At 42.5% G+C, this 24,468-nt stretch overlaps 3 protein-coding genes across 10 annotated transcripts in view; 1 reads left to right on the top strand and 2 right to left on the bottom strand.

The window, feature by feature from the left end:
- The window catches only part of pycard (PYD and CARD domain containing), a 34,283-nt gene extending 26,730 nt beyond the window's left edge, over positions 1 to 7,553 (bottom strand). Inside the window, exons 1-3 of the mRNA XM_063199907.1 lie at positions 7,118 to 7,553; positions 6,512 to 6,577; positions 6,047 to 6,305 (exon numbers count right to left, since the gene is read on the bottom strand). Of these exons, the coding sequence (XP_063055977.1) occupies positions 6,047 to 6,305; positions 6,512 to 6,577; positions 7,118 to 7,376 (584 nt within the window). The 5' untranslated portion in view covers positions 7,377 to 7,553. The remainder of the gene's footprint in view (positions 1 to 6,046; positions 6,306 to 6,511; positions 6,578 to 7,117) is intronic.
- Positions 7,554 to 9,157: 1,604 nt separating this feature from the next.
- etsrp (ETS1-related protein) lies at positions 9,158 to 14,852 on the bottom strand. Of its 7 annotated transcripts, none has more exons than XM_063199490.1 (8): positions 14,670 to 14,852; positions 14,262 to 14,343; positions 12,442 to 12,528; positions 11,801 to 11,878; positions 11,253 to 11,456; positions 10,669 to 10,914; positions 10,275 to 10,423; positions 9,158 to 9,695 (listed from the first exon to the last, which is right to left on the bottom strand). In XM_063199490.1, the coding sequence occupies exons 1-8, from the start codon at positions 14,778 to 14,780 to the stop codon at positions 9,405 to 9,407; spliced, it is 1,248 nt and encodes a 415-aa protein (XP_063055560.1). In that variant the 5' UTR covers positions 14,781 to 14,852; the 3' UTR covers positions 9,158 to 9,404. The 7 variants fall into 7 exon arrangements, with proteins under 7 accessions (XP_063055560.1, XP_063055554.1, XP_063055557.1 ...); XM_063199484.1 differs by having other exon boundaries at positions 12,442 to 12,561; positions 14,670 to 14,850; XM_063199487.1 differs by having other exon boundaries at positions 10,275 to 10,420; positions 12,442 to 12,561; positions 14,670 to 14,850.
- Positions 14,853 to 16,534: 1,682 nt separating this feature from the next.
- Positions 16,535 to 24,468, top strand: part of fli1rs (Fli-1 proto-oncogene, ETS transcription factor-related sequence) — a 24,491-nt gene continuing 16,557 nt past the window's right edge. For both annotated transcript variants that reach the window (XM_063199480.1, XM_063199479.1), the window contains exon 1: positions 16,535 to 16,669. In XM_063199480.1, coding sequence (XP_063055550.1) covers positions 16,652 to 16,669 — 18 coding nt within the window. In that variant the 5' untranslated portion in view covers positions 16,535 to 16,651. The remainder of the gene's footprint in view (positions 16,670 to 24,468) is intronic.

Genomic DNA, 24,468 nt, shown 5'->3' with positions numbered 1-24,468 from the left:
ACTTTTTTCCATTAACCTATAAACAAGTGGCCAAATTAACCTGAACTCACCCCTACTTATAAACAGAGAGAAAGAGAAGAGGACCTGAGTTTTGTTGAAAGCTGAAAGACAAAAGCAGTATGTCAGTGTGTAATACAATGATAACAAACCGATAATAGATTGTTCAGATTCAGGGCCGCCTAAGTAGAGTAAGCAGAGCACCAAGGGCCTCAACCACCTTGACCCCAACATTGGGGCCTCCTAAATTAAGACTGGCTAAAAAACTGTATTATTATTAATTATGAGGTGGGGCTCCTGACCAGTTATTTGTTTAGGGCCTCAAAAACCTTAGCAGGGGCCCTGTTCAGATTCCTTCCATTTTAAAAGCTAAGAACTTGTGACTAGCTGTTAGACACACAATAAAAGGAAATACTATCGTTGTTCACTTTTTCTCTTTTGAACGAAAGACACACAGAGGTCAATGACCGCCAGAAGCACATGCTCTGCCAAAACAATCACGTAAAGTAAGGTAAGTATTGTCTAACTGTGGGCCAGACTGTATGTCCTCTTCCCATAGCAAGGCATGGACAAAGAAGAACAGACCATCTTTTTGAGTGGTAGAAAAAGAAAAAGTTTGCGACAATGACAAGAGGAGAGACAGATGGAAAGAAAGACACTATAATTGTGAGAACATAGTAAGTATATTAGGGCAAAGTCAATTAATGTCATCAATTGCATGTGGTCTGTTTGTGCACAACCCCTGTTATAAGCTTGTTACTGGAATGACAGCAACCAACTGAACTAAACTAAAAGTGCTGTGTTATGTCAGAGCAGTGTAGTTAATGGTATTGGCTACATGTGATAAGCAAAGTACATTAAGAGTATGATAAAAGCCATATGTACATGTGTGTGTGTGTGTGTGTGTGTGTGTGTGTGTGTGTGTGTGTGTGTGTGTGTGTGTGTGTGTGTGTGTGTGTGTCGATCTGTCATCGTGCTCCAAAAAGGCCACTGATACCAGAAGTGCAAGCGCGCACACACACACACACTCACACACACACACACACACACACAGGGGGGGGGGGGAGAGAGAGAGAGAGAGAGAGAGAGAGAGAGAGAGAGAGAGAGAGAGAGAGCAAATAACAAATAGAAGAGTGTATCAAAGGGCAGGGCAGCCATCGTCAGAGGCGGACAGGTCGATACTGACACTGATACTGACATAGAAAGAGAAATTGCACAGTAGTAGATAGCCACGAGCCACGACAGGTGGAGGTGAGAGCTCCTGACTTACCGGTGGACTACTCCAGAACAAACGAGCAAGAAAATAGAGGAGAGGAAGCTAGAGTATAGCGGAATATACACAAGTTATACTGTGGTGGAAATTCTGTTGTCGTCGGCAAAGGAGTTTGGAGGGCATTGCAACTGACTACGAGAATCTGTACAGCAGTATTTTTGGGGGTGACCACAAGATGAGACTATTCAGTAAGACTGAAGGTCAGGAAGTCGGACGAAGAGAATAGAGGGTGATAGACAGACAGACAGCTTAGAAGAGAGAGAGAGGGAGAGACTGTGACCGATACACAGTAGGAGAGGGAGACAGAGTGGTAGAGGCCTGTGTGTAAGACAGGACATCAAAGATAGACCCAGTCACCCAGAGACCCTTTGAGAGACAGACAGTAAGGCAGACACCGACCCAGAGACCTTTGTGAAAGAGCCCCACAGTCAGGATGTGCTGCACGGGGAAGTGTGCGCGTCTCATCGGCCTGACGCTGCTACCGTCGGCATTTGTGTGCATGATCTGCAACCTGCTGCTGTTCTTCCGCAACGCACAGAGCATGGAGAGCAATGGCCACATCTCACTACAGGTCTGGCTCATGGGCGGCCTCATCGGAGGAGGACTATTCGTAAGTAACCATAATAATAATAATAATAAAAATAATAACAATAAAAGCGGTGGTAATCATAATAATCATAGTAGAGTAGAGTAACAAGAGTAGAGTAAATTGTATTAATCCCAAAGGAAATCATCATCCTCATCCTCGTCATCATGATCATTAATCACTATTGCTACTAAAGCTGCTACTGTAACTACTACTCCTACTATTGATTCAGGGATTTAGTAAATTGACACCCATCAGTCGACAAAATGGTGGTGACAGTTGACTGGTAGAAAAGATAACTTGCTAGCCACTTTGACTGGTGGCCGTGTATGCTTTGCTAATAAGATTAACATTTACTAGCCATTGGCTGGTGATCAACAATGGTCATTTAGATTCATCACCAATAATCGCTTGTGTTGGGCCAACATTACCACTAGGCTACTGCTAATATTAATACTAATACTAATACTAATACTAATAATTAATTAATGATAGAGATAATCATTATAAAAGTAAGTATGAACAATAATTCAATTGTTTTGTTTTGTAGTTTCCTCTGTGGTAGTAGGGACAATATACAGTATGCACCCGCCCACACACACGCACACACACACACACACACACACACACGGCTGAGGAAACACCTTTAGTCTACAACACCTGAAATGGCTGTCCAGAGTCACACTTAAGTACACATACTTATTAGCCACCACACACATACTCACATCCACCCACACACAGTCCAAATAGTCCTTGTACTTTGGAATCAAGAGTCACTTTAAAAAAAAACCTGTGGAGTTCCCAAATAATGTATAGATTAGATAAAGGTACTGACACAGACTCATAAATAACTGCCAATAAATAATCAGGCTGTCGTTAGGAATGGATAAAGAAAAAATCTTCAGAACCTCCACCCATTTTTAACCCTTTTTGTGCAGAACTTATTGTGACCAAAATTATAATGATCTTAACCTGTTACTTAAGGGTGTCTGTAACATCATAGCAATGATGGCAATGATTACGTCATAGCAATGATTTATTGCCCTACAAAGACAAAGCGCAGAAACTATGCCAACTGAGAAAAAAGCCTTCAAAGCCTTTGCAGTGGGTTGGATATTGTACTGCAACTTTGACAAAGCAATATCTCTAAAACAGGACTTATTTTGACCATATGGCTTCGTCACGAGATAAAGGAGGTGTAATGAGGACCATAGACAAAATGTGTCCTTAGACCTCATCAGGCAGAGTGAGTGTGTCAAATATATTGTAAAAATAATAAGTTTCCCCACCACTTTCCAAACCAAATTTCCACACGTGCCCCCTCCATCGCCACCTATTTTTAACCAGAACACTCCCTATAGCACACATTAACCTGATATATGCAAAGTAGACAGGGGACAGTTTCAACAGGGGGTGGTTGAAACATCTGTTTTTTGTCCTATCAGATACAAGCAAGAGTGATTAGACATTTATTATAGTGTGATTAGTGTGTATAGAGTGATACTACGTTTATTATACATTTTCTACATTAATTGGACACCCCATCTTTGTACGGTATGAGTAGCCTAGCTTGTAGCTGTCTGATAAGAGAAAAAACTAACCATCCCATGTTGCAGCTGTCCCCGATCTCTCCTATACTATGCCACCGGCTAGGTGAGGCCCCCTGGGGCCTTGGGGAGGGAGGGTAGGGTGATAAGCTTCAGTTTATGCTGGTCTCTCGGCCTTGGCCCATTGGTCCACAGGGTATGTCCTGCTTGACATGTTGACACCCCTGTTTGGGAAACCGTACTTGAATATGAAGTATTTGAAGTGCCATTGTTTTCTTGGGAATTAAACAGACACTTTTTTTTGCAGCTCTGAGGCCTTGGTTTCTTGCCACCTTTTGTGACCTTTCTTTTAGTTCAGAGCAGACACTGTAGAGAGCAGAATTAGCAGAGAAAGACAAAACAGCTGACTATGCTGATGTCTTTTATTGAAACAAGAGTCATTATTTCAGATGAAAATATATGGTCAGATATTAAAGATAATGCTCACTATGTCTAACCTTGAAAGAACTAAGACAACAATTTTTGTACACCTGGGATGTATTTCAAGATAACAGGCTTTACTTGCATGGCTATAATACTGTACATTTTGTACATATAAGACATACAGAATATGATGATAAAAACTAAGCCTGTCGTAAACCTTGTAAAGGAGAGCTATACAACTGTGTTTCAATACTGGAATGAAGCCCAGAGACTCAAACCCATCAACTCACTCAAGAGGCAACATGTTGTGGATAAAACCACACATTTTTGGGTAGAAAAACAAAATGGCTGTCAAAAGCACCAAGTCTATTCTGGCAAGTAGAAATGTATATTTTTTACAAACCCATCATACATGATCTCAAGTCCATGTTTATCTCAAGTCCATGTATATAACTTACATTTGTACACATGGTGTGTTGTTTGTGTAATGTGATGAGGATGGTGAATGACCATGATTTTTTCACAGACCTCATAAAAATAGTCTCCAACCAATATTAAGTGTAAATTCAAGCATAAAACCAACTTTCAACACACACTGGCTATAAGACACAAGGGAAATAGACTGCATTTACATATTGCATTCCTACTCCCAACTGAGTAGGGGCACTACCTATTTACATGAGAAGGCTGCCATGCAAGGCACATATCAGCAATGCTGGTATCACTGTGAAAATACAGTGTTAATTCAACACTTAAGAGTCAATGTAACACTGTCTAGAGTGTATTTTGTCCCAGAGTACTCTCTAAGTGTTGAATTAACAATACATTTCTTTGTGTAGTGGTATGGGGTTCTGTGTCTTGCTCAGAGACTTGGCCCTGGCCAGGAAGAGGTGGATTCGAACCAACAACCTTCTTCTGTTCTCCAAGCAGTTTAGTTGTAAGCACCCTGGAGTTCTTCTAGAAGAGCGTTTTGTTCCTCATTCAGAATAGTTTCCTCTGTGTGCTTGAGGGGGGATACAGGGGATACTCAATAGTTAACTACTGTAGGCCTATCTAACTACAAATTAGGTATTCCCTAGTATAAAAACCAACCAGACAACTGGTGATATTCTTTGGATGAGGAACGAAACATCTGTCACGCTCCAATACGATAACATGTACTGGATGAATGAGAATCTTCACAGGCACTTTCTTCAGTTGCTGGGACGCGCTGGGCCACTGTCGCCCTCCTATGACACCATCTCCATTTTGCATCAACGACGCTATTATACATCGTACTACATGTGCTGTAGAGTCCAACTATTACAGATAAAGTATCAAAAAAATAAAACCTGCTCAGGTAAAAAAAAAATTAAAAACAAGGAAGGGTCATAAAAAGAACAAGAGGAGAGAGTACGCACAGAAGGTTGGTTAGACATTCCTTGATCAGTCGGTGGGAACATGGGGTCAGCCAAAAAGGTTTGGCCTTTGCTAAAAGGCAAGTCTGTCTGACCAAGCAGAGGGAAATGTTTAAGTTGTATAAAGTAGAGGTAGAAGTACTCTTACAAGTGTAATAACATCAGGTGTGTGGTATGATATTACATGGTAGTATGGTGAACCTTTGTAATATCATACTACGAGTGTTTGTTATAATTACATCGGTAAGAGTACTTTTACTTCATACAACTCTGGGAAATGTGAAGGGTGCAACATGAGTGATAGAGGGCTAAGACGATTGTAAGGGAGGGCCCTTCAATGACAGAGGGCCCTTTAAGGGCATAAAATATCATTAATGATGATAAAATACATTTTCTGAAATAAAAAAGTCACGGTTAAGGAAGGCCATTCATCTCATGAGTATGTGATTTCAAACTTGAATAAAAGGAATGAAAGGAGAAATGACGTCACGTGACGTAAGAAGCTGGGGGTCACTAAGGCACAGTTGACACATCCCTTTGAGGACATAACATATCATCAATGATAAAAATATGTTTGCTAATATAAAAAGGCCTACGCTTCCTTGTCCATTTATGATTAAAGAAAGTTCATCTTTGGCAATTCATGATTAAGGAAAGTTCATTGTCATAATAGGAGTATGTGATTTCAACCTTGAGTCCTTGACGTCGGTATGAAAGGAAGAATGACCCTAAAAGGCAGGGGTCACTAAGGCACAGCTGACAGCTTCTCACCAAGCACATCGTTTGGGTGTAATGCCTGCGTGAACGTCCTCCATGCTATGACGCTTCCTTCAGGTCATCCATGAGAAAGGGCTCTAGCTCCGTCAAGGCCTCGTACAAGATGTCTTTGCCTTTATTCCCGCAGCGAATGTTGCCTAGCCCCATTATCTCCCTCATTTTGCTGTGGCTGGTGGGCTGAACGTGGATGGTTTGGTACATCTCCTGGTTGATGACGCCCTTCGACAACAGATGGTCCAGGATAGGCTCCACCATGGAGACCCTCTGAATCAGGGCGATCCGATGCTTCTCGATGAAGTGCAAACCTGGAGAGAAAGAGAGAAACTGTTACCAAGGGAGGAGCACATGGTGGGAATGGTAGAACAGATGATGTAGGCTGCTCATCCCAAATGGAGGCTAGTATTGCCTATTTGCTTCTTAAGAAAGTATACATTGGTTCCAAGCAATATAAGCCTTGTATTGTAAAAACGCATTATGAAAAAAGACAGCTACAAAGTAAAGGGATTCTTACCTCCTGTGACATGTTTCGAGGTGCTCTGAGAACTTCCAGCATCTGAGACTCCTGCTGAGGCCATAGCTGAATCCACAAACACAAAAGAGGAGTGAGCATCCATGTCCTTTAATCATATCGTCTTGTTACAGTTTATCTTATTCATACGAAATCTATGGGCAACGTAGGAAGGAAGTAGGAAGCAGGCTTATACAATTCAGTAGTCTAAGAGTCTATGCTGCACGAAAATATTACGTTTTCATAAATCATATTTCACAAACTTTACTATAGGCCTATCGCAGTCAACTACATGCTGGTTTTGTTGTTTATCTTACACACAAATCTGCATAAGCATCGTGCGTAAAAAGTGAAACCGAAACTTTCCTCCAGGGTGTTTTTGTCGCCATTTTCAGGAAGTGGATATGTTACTTTTCTGCTCTGTTTTGAACATAATGCAATGACATAATGCGAGTCGTTCTAGTAATTAATATCTTTCCTTATAGAGAACGTATTATGTATTATTGTGTATTATATATTACGTAGTATGGTGTATTCAATTGCACATTACAAGAAAGCCCTAACAGGCCCTCGTCTTGTCCTCTCTTTTGCCGCCGTGGCAGTACTTACCTTCTGTAAGTCTCTTTGCGTCTTCCGTGAACTGAAGTTGGTTAAAGATGTCAATAGTGAACTGTCCAGCCTTTGCCTCCGTGCATGCTTGAATTAATAGGTCGGCCAAGTCCAACTCATCAGCGTCTTCGACAGCCCGTCTGCCAAACCGCGGTTGCTCACGATCACACAATGTGTGTCGGAATTTCTTCAAGTCTTTAGATCGCAGATCTTCTAGCGCATTCACCAATAACGATTTGACTGACTTTTTACCAGACATGGTGTTTTACCTTAGTTGCCACTAAGACAACAACTGTAAAGAAAGTTGACTTGCGCCTTTGCAAAGCCACCACCCAGAACCAGTTGCGCGACGCGACGCCTACTGGGTATTGTCCAGGCCTACCACCTCTACTGGCCTCGCCACGCCCCTTGCGAAAACACGCATTGACTCGAACGTATTATCTGAAACTAAACCTCACGTATGTTAAAGAAAAAAATAAAGAAAAACAATAAGTAAAAACACACGTTTGCTCTCACTGCAAAAACCCTCCCGCGCAAGTGCAAATGCAAGAACCGGTGACTGTAGTGAAACACCAATTACCTTTTTGAGACCTGAAACCCAACCTGAAACAAACACTAGGCCTACCGTTCAAAAGTTTGGGGTCACCCTATTTTTTTCTTTTTATGCAATCTATAGAATAGAATGAAGGTTCAATGGTAAGGACTGATCAGTCAAAGGCGGAAAAAAAGATGTCATTAATTCAGAGGTGTCAAAAGTAAAAGTAATTAAGTTGAACACACACACACACACACACACACACACACACACACACACACACACACACACACACACACACACACACACACACACACACACACAGTCTCCTTCCAACACAAGTAATTTATCTGAGTAAGTAGACTCGTGTACTTATCTTACGATCAGCTAACTCTGCACTGGTTGGATCAAGTTTGTGGTGGGTTCTTATTAGGTTTTCAGTGTTCTTCAGCAACAACACAGTCTATCTATCTCATGAGGTACGATGGAGTAAATGGTGTAACAGCTATGTAATGCCATGTGCTAGTGTAATTACAGCCCAAAAGTCCTTTTACTTTTGCTTTTGACACCTCTGATCAAATTAGTCAAATTGGACAGAGGAGTGAAATCAAACCAACCTGTTTCACACAGCTATTACACAGGAATATGTGTTTTAATCATTTTTCCCCCCATTTCTTTGGTTTATTAGATAATGCTTGGAGCTATTTGAAAGCTCAGCTATGAAATTGTGCATGTGTGTTTTGTGGATTTGTGCAATATTATGCAAAATTATGAGTTAATGGTATTGATCCAGGCCGGATTGAGCCAGGGTCCCCATGAACATGCAAGCCCATTTGTGGTCGGGTATCTTGGTGTGCTGCACCACAGCACCCCCCTCTGTCAATGTTCAAAGCTAATCAGACCATCAAAGAACACATGCCAGAAAGAAATTCTGAAAACTATATACAATTTATTTACATATTTCATATTACAAAGTATATAAAAGACAGAGATATTATCTCATGATGAAACAGCTCACACCGTCTGTGCCAACTGTTTATAACCGATGCCTTCATCTCAAACAAGGGAGGTAGGTCATGAAATATACACGTCCTCATATAGTCCACACAGTATGAATATCAAAATATACCAAATTTTCAGGGGTAAGCGAGAGGTTTGTAATTCACGCTGGTAGTCCAACATGGCTATAACCCTTGCTATTCTGTATAGAATATTAAACGAAATACCTCAATCACAAGAAACATTTACATTGCATTCATAAAGACAAGTGCCACATACTGCCACAGCCGTAAGAGCGTTACAGACATAAATACATATCAAGTGAATTTTTCTTCGTCTTCTTCTCGGGGCGGAAGTTAGTGTCACAGTAAAAGATGTGGCCTTTGCTACTGTATTAGTCGGCACAAACACATTCACAATCACAATATCCATATCCTATCATATATCCGTGAACAAGTCAGTGCTGGCCAGGCCAGGGCCAGGTATTGCAATATTGCAAAGACCACCCACAATGTGTGTGTGTGTGTGTGTGTGTCCTCTGCAGTGGATGCTGAACACACACAGAGTCATAAACTTCGGCAAACACACGTGTGGATGCACGCACACACACACACACACACACACACCATCAAATGCCTCTAGCATTGGCCGAGACAGGGCCAGGTATCTGGTCGCCCCTGATTGCTCTTGTTTGTGAATGTTCTGTGGTCTGCCGCTTTCCTGCTGTTTTCTGATGTGATGTGTCGTGTGATGTTAGTGTGTCCAGGGCTCCGTGGCCTTCTCCTGCTTGACGGACTGGCTTCCCAGGGCCTGCTGGGGTGAGGTGGACGAGGCGGTGTTGAGCGGGACCACGTTCAGGCTGGCCAGCACCTCCCGCGCCGTCTTACCCAGCATGCCCTGCACGTCGCAGACGAAGCGGTAGACGTAGCGCTTGCCAGCCGTCTTGTGGATGATGTTCTTGTGGTAGTAGTAGCGCAGGCCTCGGCTGAGCTTCTCGTAGTTCATCTTGGGCTTGTTCTTGCACTGGCCCCAGCGCTTGGCCACCTGGGAGGGGGACACAGAGGTCAGTCTCAGGGATTACATTACATTACATTGCACTTAGCTGACGCTTTCATTCATTCAAAGCGACTTACAGTTATTGTTTGTCAGGGTATTGGTTACAGTCCCTGGAGCAATGTGGGGTTAGGTGCCTTGCTCAAGGGCACTTCAGCCATGGATGGAGATGTAGGGAGAGGTCAGGGGGGATTTGAACCTGCAACCCCTAGATTGAAAGACCAACTCTCTAACCACTAGGCCACGTCTGACCACCAGGGATAACGAGTCAGGATACATAACGGGAGAACTCAACGGGATAGGATTGTTATGGCAAATTTGTTTAAGTTGCTATGAATATGTCACGTATTATCAAAATGTCACGACACATCAAAAGAAATACATGCATGCATGAACACACATTCACTCACAGACTATAGGATACAGGAGCACATGCCAACATTTAAACACACACACACACACAGACACACACACACACAGACACACACACACACACACACACACACACACGCACACGCACACACACACGCACACACACACGCTCCAGAATATCCATTTAAACAAACTGACCTCGGCAGGGTCAGACATCTTGAACTCCCAGCCGTCTCCTGTCCAGCTGATGAAGGTTCGGCAGCCAGAGTCCAGTAGCAGCTCCAACAGGAACTGCCACAGCTGGATGGGCCCTGAACCTGAGAGAAATGGACCAAGACGTGAGCCTTTTTCCGTGAAGATTTTTGAGGGAAAAAAATGCATGGAAAATTTGAAAATAAAAAATACTATTGTGGTACCTGGCTGTTATACTTGTAACTACTTATATTATCGATGTCAAGAGCTAGGCTACATAACTGAACTGCATTAGGCTACTGTATTATTATTTTTAACTATTGTATTTATTATTACTGCTTCTACTACTATTATTGTAGTTGTGCAGCTATCGAAGATATCTCTTGTCTTCTTCGCTTACCTGGATATGCAGACATGCCTGCCACCTCTCCGTCCTTCTCCAGTCGTTGAGATGGCGCACTTCTCCTTTTGACCACACGGGGGCAGTATTGCTCCGAGGGCTGAGGCGCAGGGGGCGAGGCACAAGATGGAGTGTGGCTGGACAGAGGTGCGCAGTAGCTGGGAGGGGAGTACGTGCTCCAGTACTGAGAGGGCCTTCCCTGTGTGTCTGTGTCATAGAGTCCGTAGTTCCTCGCAGAGTCACCTGCTTCACACAGACAAAAAACATTCTATTATTCATGATCCAGCTTACAGAAAGGCTCTGAAAATGCATGCAGTTTTTCACATAATGTTCTTGCAGAGTGACTAATATGATTTTACTGACAAGTGTGTGCTGTAGCCCAATTCCACTTATGTTCCATAGAGACCCAATTCCACTTATGGAAGAGACCCAATTCCACTTATGTTCCATATTAAATTGTTATAAATATTACATTAATTAATAGCCTAACTGCTACTAATATGTTCTTCCTATGCACCCCCCCCCAGTCATAAGACATGTATAAGAATTCAAATTTCAAAGCACAATTCCAAGGTGACACTGACCAAGGTGATCGAGACCAACTGCTACTGATGATCCTCTGTGGGCTGCCTCCTTGTCTGGGGCGTAGAGGCTCCCAGTCACGTCCTTCAGGCCAGGGGGGAACTGCGCAGCTGGGCTGGCAGTACACAGCGGCGTGAAGCTCTGGAAGCCAGAGGGGGAATCCTGGTACCCGATCTGAGGAGGCTCGCTGTTCACAGCCTCCGGTGCTGAGGACACGAGAGTTTAACAGTGTTCATTAGAAGATGTTCATTAAAATAGCTTGTGGAAATAGCCCACAGTGTTGAACAGTATATCCCTTTGCGTTAATAAAGACAGTAAAAGGCATTCTATTCTATTCTATTTTATTCTATTCTATTCTATTCTATTCTATTCTATTCTATGTGGTATGGAGGGGTCTGATGCATAGGCTACACTCACTGCATCATAAATGTAAGTAAAATTGAGTGGAAGCTGAATCTGAGATTTGACTGAGGGCATAGTGAAGTGGCTGACTTTCTCAAAGGTGATTTGTCTACAAAGTGCACCCCGAACATTATTGTGCCTGACTTACTGCTGGTGTAAGACGACATCCAGCAGCTGAATTCTGGGTAGGCATCCAGGTTCAGTAGGGTCGAGCCATTAGAGGTACCTGCGAAAAGACAACAGGAAATGCTTTAGCACAACAGGAAATCTACGTAAAGCAAGATTATCTTAGAGCAAGACAGGAGCAATGAGCAAGTCAGTCTTTATAAATTGCTTGTGTGTGACCTGGCACACAGAGAACAGTGAGGGGCCCTGCAGCCTCTAAAAATAGAACCAGGTACATCCCCCAAATGGAAAGTCAGAAAAAATCGTGTGGGGCCAAGTTGTGTAGCCTATATACAGATTTTACAGGCTAGAACTGTCAGACAAAAAAATGGGCTTCTTTCCAATAACCACTGGCTTCCTTAAACACATTTCTTTGTGAATTTTATATGAGAATAGGAGCCTTCTACTAATGCTCATCATTATTACTAAAGATTTCTCACACATGAGACCATTATGATTGTTAGTGCTTAATGCTAGCCTACTTTTCTGTGGGTGTTTTGAAAGGTGCTGTGTAACAAACAAAAGGTAGGCTATTATTAATAATTGCAAATAGTATCTACATCATCATTGTCATCATGGGTGTGAGGCGAGGTGTGGAGAGCGGTGGCCCCGGCCGGCTCTCACCTTTGGTGTCGAAGGTCTGCATGTCCTTCTGTGGCTCTGCGTAGGCGTCTGGGTACTGCAGCTGCCCAGCTCCAGCTCCCTTGCTGTCTAACAGAAAGGACAGGTCTTCACCACTGTAGTCTGAGGACATAGGTGGAGGAATAGAGACAGCAAAGCAGTGTTAGTGAGAGAGGCGGAGAGGAAGCTACAGCCAACAGAAGACACATGCCAGACAACCATTTTGGGCCCCTAAATGAGTCCCTATAGCCCACAAAGGGACCCAGAGTGCTGACAGGCTTTAAAGGTAGAGTAGTGCCTACGGTATGTCATTTTCGGTAGTTTATTTCCAGAATTTGTGATGCCCATCCACAAATCTTTTCCCAGATTTTTTACCACCACCATCGCTTTCTGAATATTGATTATGACTGCAATTACACTTCTCATACATGAAATGGTGGATCTTCCATTTTGAATTTCCAGCAAAATGCATCTTTGGCTAAAAAACATACTGTACTTTGGTCGGGCCAGCAAGTATTAATTTATTACTTAGTAATATATACTTATGAAAAGATCAAATTTGTGGATAAGCAGCATACATTTTGAAAATGAGCGACTAAAATGACATAGGCCTACTCTACCTTTAAACGACAGTAGGTCACAGTGGTGTGTTACTCCTTGAGGCCCCCAATGCAGTCTAATGTCACTGATAGGACCAATTATGTCCTAGTGTGAGATTTTGGGAGCGCTTGATGTTAGCCTATATTGAGTCTCTGTTGAAGAGATGCTATGTAATGTAACGGGTGACTGACAATATAAATTCTGTCATGAAAGGACCCCTCAAATAATCCTGAATTTCCCCCTCCTTCTTTAAACTGAAACAAGTGAACTTGACTATCTTCACGCATGTTGCACAGTGGGTTCAGAGAGTGTGGCAAAGCAAGCCCCAGCTTTGCTTGGGAAAAGGCCACACAGTCCATTCCCTTCTTTTTCGATTCTTGAGTTTTTTTGGCAGCCCACTCCCTATCCCTCTGTGTGTGTGTGTGTGTGTGTGTGTGTGTGTGTGTGTGTGTGTGTGTGTGTGTGTGTGTGTGTGTGTGTGTGTGTGTGTGTGTTATGGAAGTGGAGAGGAAACACAAGAGATGGGAGTGCGAGCAAGAGCTGATGAAGGGTGTGTGTGTGTGTGTGTGTGTGTGTGTGTGTGTGTGTGTGTGTGTGTGTGTGTGTGTGTGTGTGTGTGTGTGTGTGTGTGTGTGTGTGTGTGTGTGTGTCGGGGGGGGGGTGCTAAATCTGTTTAGGGAGGAAGTCTGGAGGAAAGGATTAGGAAAAGAGGGAGGGAGCGAAAGAGAAGGGGGAAAAATAATGGGTGTATCTTTAACCTAGCCACCCCTCTGCTTTTGACCGCTCTCATTCAGACATTTCCAATCACTGTACTGACCAGCACAGCACAGCACACCCTGACACCCCCACTTTCCTGAGCTGAGCAAGCTGAACTGCACTGGACCGCAGTGAATGGGCAAGATGTCAAGGTCCAGTTTTTTGGGGAATTGACGGACAGGGAGGAGGAGGGTGTCATGGGCTGTGCTTTGCTGCTCAGTTGAAGGCCATAGGAAATGTTTTGTCCAGAGCAGAGCGGAAATTAGTCTCGGACGGTGCAGAAAATTGGTGGAAAATAATACTTTTACATTTGGCTATATATCAACTGTCTGTTAGAAGAGGTGGTAGTCTTTTACTTTATGACAGATGATCAACAGACACGCCAGTGAAAAAGGTGTCTGCTGTTGATGGGTTGGTTATGAGAAGAAATTATGGCATGAATGATATATCAAGAGGAATGTATTTACCATATGATCCAAGATCAAAACCCGCAGGCACCTCCTGTGTCCTGAAGTCCTCTGTGTAATACCCAGCTTGATACATTTCCATCTAGGAGATGAACATACAACATGTAGGCTAAATAATGATAGCCTACAGTTGACGATATATCTAGGAGATCAGTTATATTCTCAATTTACGTAGGCCACAGTCTCGCCTAATTTTATTTGGATAACTTCTTAAAGCACAAACCTGAAAGTTATCACACATTAGTCAACCAGAGCTTTAATTTCAATAATAATGCTATATCATAGTCTGCTGTGTGTGACACATAGGCCTATATTGTTATACAAATATTTTCATCAAAATGCATTTATAATGCGCCAGTAATGCAAACAGGTTTACAGTTAACTCATATAGGATGAAGTAACACCTACCGTGTGAGTTTTGGATTTCGCTCGAAGTCTCTCCTCAGAAATGGTTAATTCCTGCTGGTCAATGGCCTTTTTGAGTGTATTTTCCACGGAGGGGAGAGAGGAGGTTTTCATGTGTTGTCAGTTGCTGTCCGCCTTGGGCCGTTTTAAAGAGGCTGGCGGGTAGGGGCGTATCCACACCCCCACCCCACCCCGCGTGAAGAATGCGCCGCCGTGCTTCGTGACCATTTTAGTGGCCCACTACATGTCGCTTAACGGGCCATGACGTAGAGGGCAAGTCACGAATACAACGGGGTGGGGGGGATTGGGTTCATTCATACATGGCCATCAAAAAAATGTCAATGAGTAGCATGACGAGTAATTAAGGACAAGGATGAGTCCAATGACAATTGCTTCCCCCCTTTTATCAAACATGTCCCATGAAAGACAAAGATGAGGGGTGCGTAATCATAAGTTAGGGTAGCCTACCACTTTGGACCAGTCTCACTTTCGCCATTGTGTAGTCTATAGCTATGGGCCTATATTAGAATTAATAGCCTAATTTATAATTAGGATAGAAGGAAAACTTGAAAGAGCCGTTATCACATAAAAACTCAACAACTTGGATTCAATAGCCTTCAATTAATTCTAATCAATGTTGCCCGTCATTTTTGGACGACAGAACAGTAGCTCTGGTAAGTTAAGAGTGCCGGGAGCGGGAAGCCTGATCAATCAGGTTTTTTGTCTCTCGAACTAATGAGGGTTTGAGTTTAGACTCAGAGTCTATCTTTAAACCATTTACAGAGAACAATGGCCTGTAAAACTGCTCGTCGGGGAGGTCTGAAATCACGGCGTGAGTGGCTGGACCAGATAAGAACGGCCTGCGGGACCTGCATAAACAAACACCTCTAGGGCCGCTTTTCCTCCGCCCTAGAGAAAACATTAGTCCCCTACATCTGGAAAAGTAACGTTCCCAGATCGTGTGAGCCCAGAGAAAGGAGTCGTGATTGAGAAGAGCAGCGCGCTCAAGTGGACACAACAAGGGTCAAGTTACACAAGCACCTCACCGGGGTAGTTGGGCACACAGCACCTCTCTCATTTAGAACACTCATTCAGATACAATTTATGGATGGGGTGGACCTGCTCCGCTGTCAAGAAATGACGACGTTAGGCTACTTCTCCAAACAACGAGAAGTGCCCCCTGACCTCCATGAGTCACGAAGCCAGGGTAGCCTAGCCTACAATTTGAAGTGAGTTTGGGACCCTGGTGGCATTCGACTGTGACTGATGAATTTCTTGACAGATCAGCTGCAACAGTCTGCATTCAAATTAATGGTTTCATTTTGGCTATTCAAATGTGTTGGTTGTAGGCTAGGTAGCCTAGATCTAAGTATCATTTCCGTTGCGAAAAATTAGTACTTGGCAAGATTTTTTTTAGATTGGAAAATGTCCATAAGCATCGAATTTGTGTAGGCCAACACATTTTGCGCACATTATATCAGCTTGAAATGATGGACATAATATAATAAAAACTGTGGTCAAATATGGCGTAAGTCCCCTGAATTCTTTAAAAAATGAAATAAATAGAAATAAATCCATTAAAAGGACGGATACATTCTTAATTGCATGCAAAGTTTTAACACGCTTTATCTTAACGCATTAATAACATGCTTATTAGGCTACCTTACTTCGCAATTAGGGGAAAACTCTAGAGTCGTTTAATTATTAAATGCGTTTTTATTCAATTAAAATTACAATGTTTCACCAATAGGAGCCAAGCCTTGGTGTTTAGCGTGACTTCACTTCCCAATTTTAGAATGGAGAGCAAAAAAACCGTTGCCATCCGGTTATGGTCTAAGCGAAAATTGTTGCAATGGTTTGCACTGAAGGGTAAATGCGCCTGTGCAGACAGCCGATGCACTCCAGTAAGGTTTCAAAAGGGTATTACTTTAAAAGTGCCTAACTAAACCTACTTCATGAGCCCAAAAGACTAAACGAAAACGGCAATGGACTGTACGATTAAGGTAGGCGTTTGATCTGGTTTTATTGTCGATTCTGAAAATGAGACGATAGTCCGCAGACACCCACTGCTTGGGTTAGCAGCTTTGTGTTTGCTGAGTGAAAGAGGCAAGGCGGTGATGCAGGTCCCCACTCTTTCCTTCTTGTACAAAATTTCCTCTTCCTTCCCGTTCGTGGTTGAATGTCGGCTCTTTAATAACACAAGAAACCACTACAACATTTAGAGTCAGATAAAAACTAAATGGTGGCTAGTGCGCACCAGAAAGGGCATGTACATTTTTGGGCGTTTTCAATCATTTGCTTTATTTGTGTTGTCTTTACTTGCATCTGAGGAACCACAGCGACGGTGCACATACACGATAAAATTAACCAGCTATTATTTTCGTTTTTGGCACGGCGTTCGTGACAAATAAACCTCAGCGATGACCTCAGAAAATTGTGACGAATTTTACTTCATGGTGGAATGCGCGCGTAAAACAGGTGCCTCACGCGCCATCAACTTATTTGGAATACCGAAGACTTCGTTGCAAAGGACTGAAATAATTCCTTCAAATGGCCGGTATTTGAATTTGCCTACTTTTAAAATGGAAATATGTAAAGTACATGTAACATTATGAGTGAAATCGTAAAACTTTGAAAGGTATTTCACGTCACTGTAAATTAATGAGATATAGCCGTTACTTGCATGCGCAATGGTGGGTCTATAGTTTCTGGGAGCAGGTTACTGTAGTCTGTCGTCTCTCAATGTGTCATTCTTCAAACTTGCATTTCTCTGGACAATATGACTATGCACACATTATATGGATTACCATATATGAGTTCAACGACATATAGCTCTGAATGGTCCTTTTATTAAGTGTAACAAAACAGCTGCTTTTTGAGCTTCTTTGAGAGAACAAATTTGTGGTCAACACCCTACATGAATTCTTTGTTGACTTTTGGAGGGGAACAGAGTTGGGCTATTGTAGAGTAAATCATGTCTTATATCCAATGTCTTAATAAGTATAAATAGGGAATGATTATGAATGTGTGACTACATTTTATTTTTTACTGAAGACGAAGTCTCAAGTGTTAGGCCTACTGCAGTTTTGGAACTTGCACTAATGTTCGAATGGCCCACTGTTATAATAGTGATGTTACTGTTGGCTGTGGGTTATGGACGATACGTAGATGGTTTGCATTCAAATGTGTCCGAATTTGAACATGATTTGTATTATGTACATCACTGGTGACTATTATTGCTCCATATAGTGACTTTGAGATCTAAAGCATCTTCTCAAGCATCTTATGTTTTTTTGGCGGGCAGGCAAAGGGTATGGGGTTTGTATCACTAAGTTTGTAATTTCATTTTTGCTGCTTAGTTTTAGTTTTACTTTGTTTGAGCTTGGCTCAAAATATAGGCCTGCACATTGATATAGCATGAAACCTGTATGCGGATTTTTATATATATTTTCAAACAGGTGCCTGGCCTGAAGCAATAAATCGTATGCAACATGTTCAGCTGTGTGCAGACAAAGAGCACGCAAAACAGATGAAATTTGGATGGTCGTTGTGGACACACGGACAAACATCTCACAAATGTCTGTTCTTCCAAGGCTATGCGAGTTATTTAAAGAATAATTTATAGTAAACTGTAAACTCGTGTGCCTGTCAGGTGTCGTTATCTGAACGCTGCAGGCTTCCTGTCTCGAACCTCAGACTTTCCGCACGCGCTTCCGTTCCCTCCACACGAGAGAAAAAGGCACCGAAGTCTGCCAAAACAGAACGAGCGCTGTCCATGTTACCATATGCCAGTGCATTGTTTTCCATTTTCTATCACAGCATTTTCACAATACTTGAGGTCCATTCGGACGTGCCGTTTTGCCGTGCGCCCACAGTGTCATAGACCCCGAGCTATTCTTTTGTCCCTCTTGCGCAAACCATTTTTTGGCTACAGTGTCCTGATGTTGCTGATTAAAAACTTATGAAAACCACACAGCTTGTTTGCAGCCCAAAGTGCAGTTGGTCCATTTGCAAAATCAGCTCGACCTAGGTTTAACTTCTGCTTTTTATCTAAGCTGCTGGAGTAGGCTGTGACAGCTGAAGTAAAGAAAAGGAAAAATGGGACGAGTTAAATTATAATTCTGCTCATGGAAGTACTGCAATGCTGCACTCACTGCCATGCTACATGCGGGTATTTTAAGCGGGAATTGTCAATTATTAAATCAAGATAGAAAGAACAATATCTAGCCAGCAAGTCCTCTTGCAGCCATTGTAAACAAACCATTTATTAACATGAGAGGTGAAAGGCAAAGAACATTTAATTGGAAACGTTAGGCCTTTTTGATTTATCATGCATGGTGGTATTGGCATGTAGAAATCAACAAGATGGTAAGATTGTGGAAAGTTTCGATATTTGTAGCTGCCGCCTGGAATTTATTGTTCCTTAATTGATGAATAGCCTTAGGCTAACCATACACTATAGCCTATCTGACAAAATATTATAATTCCCATAATTGATCCAGCATCTCCGCCCTCAATTATTCTTAACTCACTTGGAGACATTTGGGAAAACAAAAACAATGCAATGCGTATTTTACGCACAAAACGAATATGGCACTGCAATGCGTATTTTACGCACAAAACGAATATGGCACAGCACCTCGCCATCAATTATTGTATCATAATTAAATAGGCCAAATTCGCAATCAAAACAGAAACAGGTAGATAACTGTTCAATTGAACAGCCCCACCCACCTCCACGTTCTCAATTCAGCCTTATTCGTGTCATACGAACCGTTAATAGCAGTTAGGCACTGTGTAGCCTACCGCCCTTAGGGGATGATTCATCTGGAGAAATAACTCACTCTCAAGCCGCTCTGTCTATGTATGAGTGCTAGACACATAGTACCCATAGAAAATCAGCCCGTTGGACCAGCATAAAATGCTGTTTGATTTTAATTGCCGCGTCAAGTAAAACGCGAGGGAAGGGCAGTATGTTAAAATAATGAAATCAATCAAAGGCTACACGTAAAAAAATAGTATGCCTACGTGAAAGAGTTAAACACAGTAAACATCTATCACACTTGGGATTCCACACTGGTGTTCTTCCCCCAGTCTTCTAGAACACTTCCATTTTTGAAAAATAGATGTATAAAGTGGAAATAGACACATGTAATAATATGTAATTACAGCACTAGTAGTATGATTTGCACCCATGTCAAACTACTCCTGTTGTAATTTGATGTATAAGTGTACTTGTACTTACTACTTAATACACTTACAAATTGCAATACATCTATATCTGTTTTAAAAAACCTAGAGTGCTTCTCCTTCACCACTGCTGTGTTTTCATTGGAACTATAGTAGCAGATTAGATCAGGCAGCCATTGCAAAGGCAGGGCAGGGTGCAAAATGTCTCCTCCTCGCTCGCTTGCTCACTCGACTGTTGTGCTGAGTCTCACAGCAACAGAGCTGGCTGATCTGAAACTGATCAAACAGGAAGCTAGTTGTGGCAAAAGCGGTCAGGCCACGGATGGTCTGTTTGTGTTCATCAGTTTGTAGCAGAGAGAGAGAGAGCTGAAAAGTGTGCAAATGTGTGGGGCTGCGGTTGGTAGTGTGCATTGCTCACTAAGTCATTTTTAACCTTATGTGTGTTTGTGTGCATCAATAATTAAGGAACATATGGGCACAAATATCCCCCACCAAGATAGGAAGGAAAACAGAAAAGGGGGAATGTGTGGTCCTAACTAGGTGTGGGATAGGGATGGGTTTGCCCTTCAAAGATGGGAATGAAAGTGTGTGTGTGTGTGTGTGTGTGTGTGTGTGTGTGTGTGTGTGTGTGTGTGTGTGTGTGTGTGTGCGCGTGCGCGTGTGTCATTCTATATGTCATACGGTACACGTGAGGCATCATTGTGATTACACCCTTTAAAGGACACCCTGTCTAAAGTCAGTCCAGAAAGTAAGGAGTCACACACAATAGATACATGTGTCAGAAACACTAATAACTGTTAAATAACCAAATAAATAAACAAACCAACAAATAAATAAATAACATGCGGAAAAGACAGAAAAGTGGGAGACAAATGTTTCAGGTCTATCCCATCATCAGCGCCTACCTGCTTTCCGGATTGACATCATACAGACCGAGGGAAATGCTCTGTGAATGGTGCGAACATTACCATCACCTGATTTTACCTGCTTTATAAGTTGGTCCAACACTCAATATGTAGTCTGCTTCTAAGTCTGCTTTCTTATGGTTGTTGCTCGGTCTAAAGCTGCTTTGTTTGGAAAACAAAAGCATGGAGTATCACGGCGAAGTATAGGATATTGCAAAGCACCATCGATATCCTTAGGGCAAGTGAATAAAAAACAGCACTTTTACTAGGGGTGGGTATTGGCAAGGGGTTCATGATTCGATGCGCATCAGGATACACATGGCACGATGTGATTCTATTACACTCTTAGGAAAAAAAAGGTTCTTTATGGAACCTAAAAAGGTTCCATCCTTTGGTACAAATAAGACACCCTAAATGGTTCCAAATAGAACATGCAACATGCAATGCCTGTATTATTGCGATGCATTGTGATATTTACTTCAACAATTTTCCTTTTTCACCTTTGACAAACAGTATACAAAAAAGTATATATAAAGCTATGATAGTTTATACGTAGGCTATAGAATAGGTTGCAAAAGGCTAATAATAAAGTTTCAAGTTAATAATGATGATGATTTGAAGCTTGAAAGCACTATCCCATCATGTGGTTGTTTTCTGGACTAAAGGGTAACAGAACTTTGAAAGGACACATCACGATACTGCGCCCTTGCATCGCGATTCAGTATCGTGACTGCGTATCCCAATCAATCACAATTCGATTCAATATCGTCACAGCCCTAACTTTCACCCTCTGGAGTTGAACAGGTGTCTTGGACATTCCTCCAGTGAGGTTGTCATTCAAAAGTAATTCAGTCATCTTGAAAATTTGCCTGAAGAAGGTCGGATGAGAGAAACATTGTATGAACATTGCTTGTTGAATTACCGGTGGAATGGAAGGTATGCTTACTTTTGCAGTATCCATATTTTTGCAAATTCATTTTCAGAATGTGCCTTCTCAATTATTAGACGCGAGCAGTGCTGTAGACTTTGCCTTCTTTAATTGTGGATTTCATTTCAATGGTCCTACACCTGACTAGCCAGCTTGTGCAGGATATTCACTCCTTTGAGCTGAGAGCAGAATGATGATAGATAATGATACACAGGGCAACTTTTGGAGCAATGTTACTGCTGGCCACCAACATAATTGAATCCTAATTTTCTGATAAAATTATCAACAAAAGTTGCCTACTGCAGCCGCAAGCGGTGATCAAAGTGTGATAAACGGTCCAAATAATATGTTATTGGTATTTTGGTATGGTATGGTATGGTATTTTGTCTAGATTCCAGAACCGTTGCTTTAAGTGTTGCCAAGTGTTTCACCATCTTTACCCTCACTGCCTCTACTGTCCTCTCTTTCACTTCTCTAGTAAGGGAGAGCCGTCAAGCTCAACAAGTCATGCACCAGCCTCACACACGACACAACTAGACAAAAAATAGGGAGGGAAGGAAATAAGTGCAGACTCAAAAAAAGGCTACTCCTCTTTGAGGAAAAGCAAATGTTGTCTAATTCAGAAAATGTGTTCATCACCGTACGTCCTGTTGACTAACAGTGGTAGTGAGTTCACAGTTTTAATCTAAAAGAATGTGAGGCTAACGGTTAAAACCGTTTGCCTTTTACATTGATTTACCTTTGTGGTATCTGATATTTAGACAACTGAAAATATTCATGTAGCATGTTGCATTGAATTGCCATGGGTTCAGCTTCACTTTTTGACAATATACTGTATATCTGCTAAAGGTCAGTGGTCAAATGCTGACTTAACTGCCCATAAGACACACATAAGTAAGAGCTCGATAGACTATGCATTTCGCAATTGAAGTGAATTTTGGACAGTACAACTTGCAGCTATATTGCTTACGCTAGCCTTATCAGTATGCAAAGACGTAGCCTTTTTTGTTCAGCCCTTTCTGTGGTCCTGCTAACTAGGGATGGTAGGCCTATGTTTAGACGTAACGTACTCCAAATGTCATACCGAAAAGTTATTGCTGTGTTAACAATGAGATGTGTCTCATTGTACCCGTAGATTTGTACATGTGTATAGTGAAGAGCTACAACTACTTTGAATTGTATTGCATTGCATTGCATTGCATTGCATTGCATTGTGTTCCATTCTATGAACTGGCAAAGGCACAAGTGTAGCTAGTCAAGACAGGTATAACTGGCAGGTATCTGGGCCACTTAGAATGTCTAGAACACCAGAAGTCAATGGCAACACAGTATCAAAGAAATCAGGTGGGTTTTTTGTTCAGTGTGTAGTGGCCATAGGGATAAAGCAGCACGTTCAAAGTCAAACCAGCTGCACCCTTAAACGCTGTTGCATGCCAGAAATATAACAATATATTTTACTTTTTTTAGCTTTTTTTACTCCCCTTGAAAGTCTAAAATGGCTTCTGAGCACAGGGGTAATTAGGCTAAAAGACCTCGCAACACAACAATAGAACTGTGGGCTCCTCAACTTTCAATCAGTGCTGACTGTGTGTGTCAGCACTGTCCGATACGCCCCCCCCCCCCCCCCCCCTCCCCCACCCACCTCACCCCTGTCCCCAACCCCCAAACCTCGACCTCAACCCTCCCTAAAACGCCAAGCAACACCCCAGAATTGTTTTTCAGTGCTTAAATGACCCATTTTTTTAAACACAGACTGTGACCCCTCCCCACCCCCCACACACACCTCTTTGACCGACGCCCCCCACCTCCACCCCCTGCTCCAGCCTCGCTGCACTCCATCCCACCCCCACCCCCACCCCCTGCTCCAGCCTCGGTGCACTCCACCCTGTTTCCTATCTCTTGTCCTGTGCCAAAAGGTTTCTCTGCACATGGGGGCCGCCGCATCCTGTGGGCCGCTGAAAAAGCGCAGCGCTGACGTAGGAGGCTGCAAAGACAATGCGAGCGTCCTCTAAACAAACACGCACGCTATGGAGATCCACGACCACTCACACATAAATAGATTGCACTGCTGAAGCCCATAGTAGTATACACAGAGACATGAAAGAGATGAAGATTTTTTTCTGGCGCTTTTTTTTTGTTTTGTTTGTTTGTTTTGAGCGTGGTGCTTGGTTGCCAATGTCATCACATTGCCTTGCCACCACTACACTTGTTGCAAGCACTCCTTCTGCACATACATGGCCACGCATCGTTAAAAAACAAAGTCAACCGAGACAGGAAGCCTTGATGCAATCATGTTTTTCGATTTTCACCTCTATAGTTAGCACGTAGCACTTTAGTTCAGGGATTAGCGGTTTAGTGGAGGCCTTACATTTCAGGGTATTAGGCCCTGCTGTGGCTCTAACGGTAGGGCACTGGGCTGCTACGCCAGCGACCCGGGTTTGATTCCGGCCCGGGTCATTTGCTGACCCCTCCCCATCTCTCTCCCCTTTCACTTCCTGTCCACCTCTCATACTATCCTATCATCAATAAAGTTGAAGAAAACAACAACAAAAAAACATTTTTCAGGGTTTTCGCTCTCTCAGGGACTTAGTGTGTCTTTAAGGTGTTTAATCTGGACACCTCAAGAAATTAACTTGACCATAGTGTGTGATTAGAGAACACGTATATTGGCATAAATTCTGCATAGCATCTCAGGAAAAAGATCAATTGCATGACCTGTACAAGTGTCAACATAGTTGTGTTTTGGGATAGTAATGGAATGTCTTGCTCTTGCAATTAA

The sequence above is a fragment of the Engraulis encrasicolus genome, chromosome 5, assembly GCF_034702125.1.
Source record: "Engraulis encrasicolus isolate BLACKSEA-1 chromosome 5, IST_EnEncr_1.0, whole genome shotgun sequence".
Lineage (NCBI taxonomy): Eukaryota > Metazoa > Chordata > Actinopteri > Clupeiformes > Engraulidae > Engraulis > Engraulis encrasicolus.
Note: the sequence above shows the minus strand (reverse complement) of the source record. Positions and strands in the feature narration are given on the sequence as shown.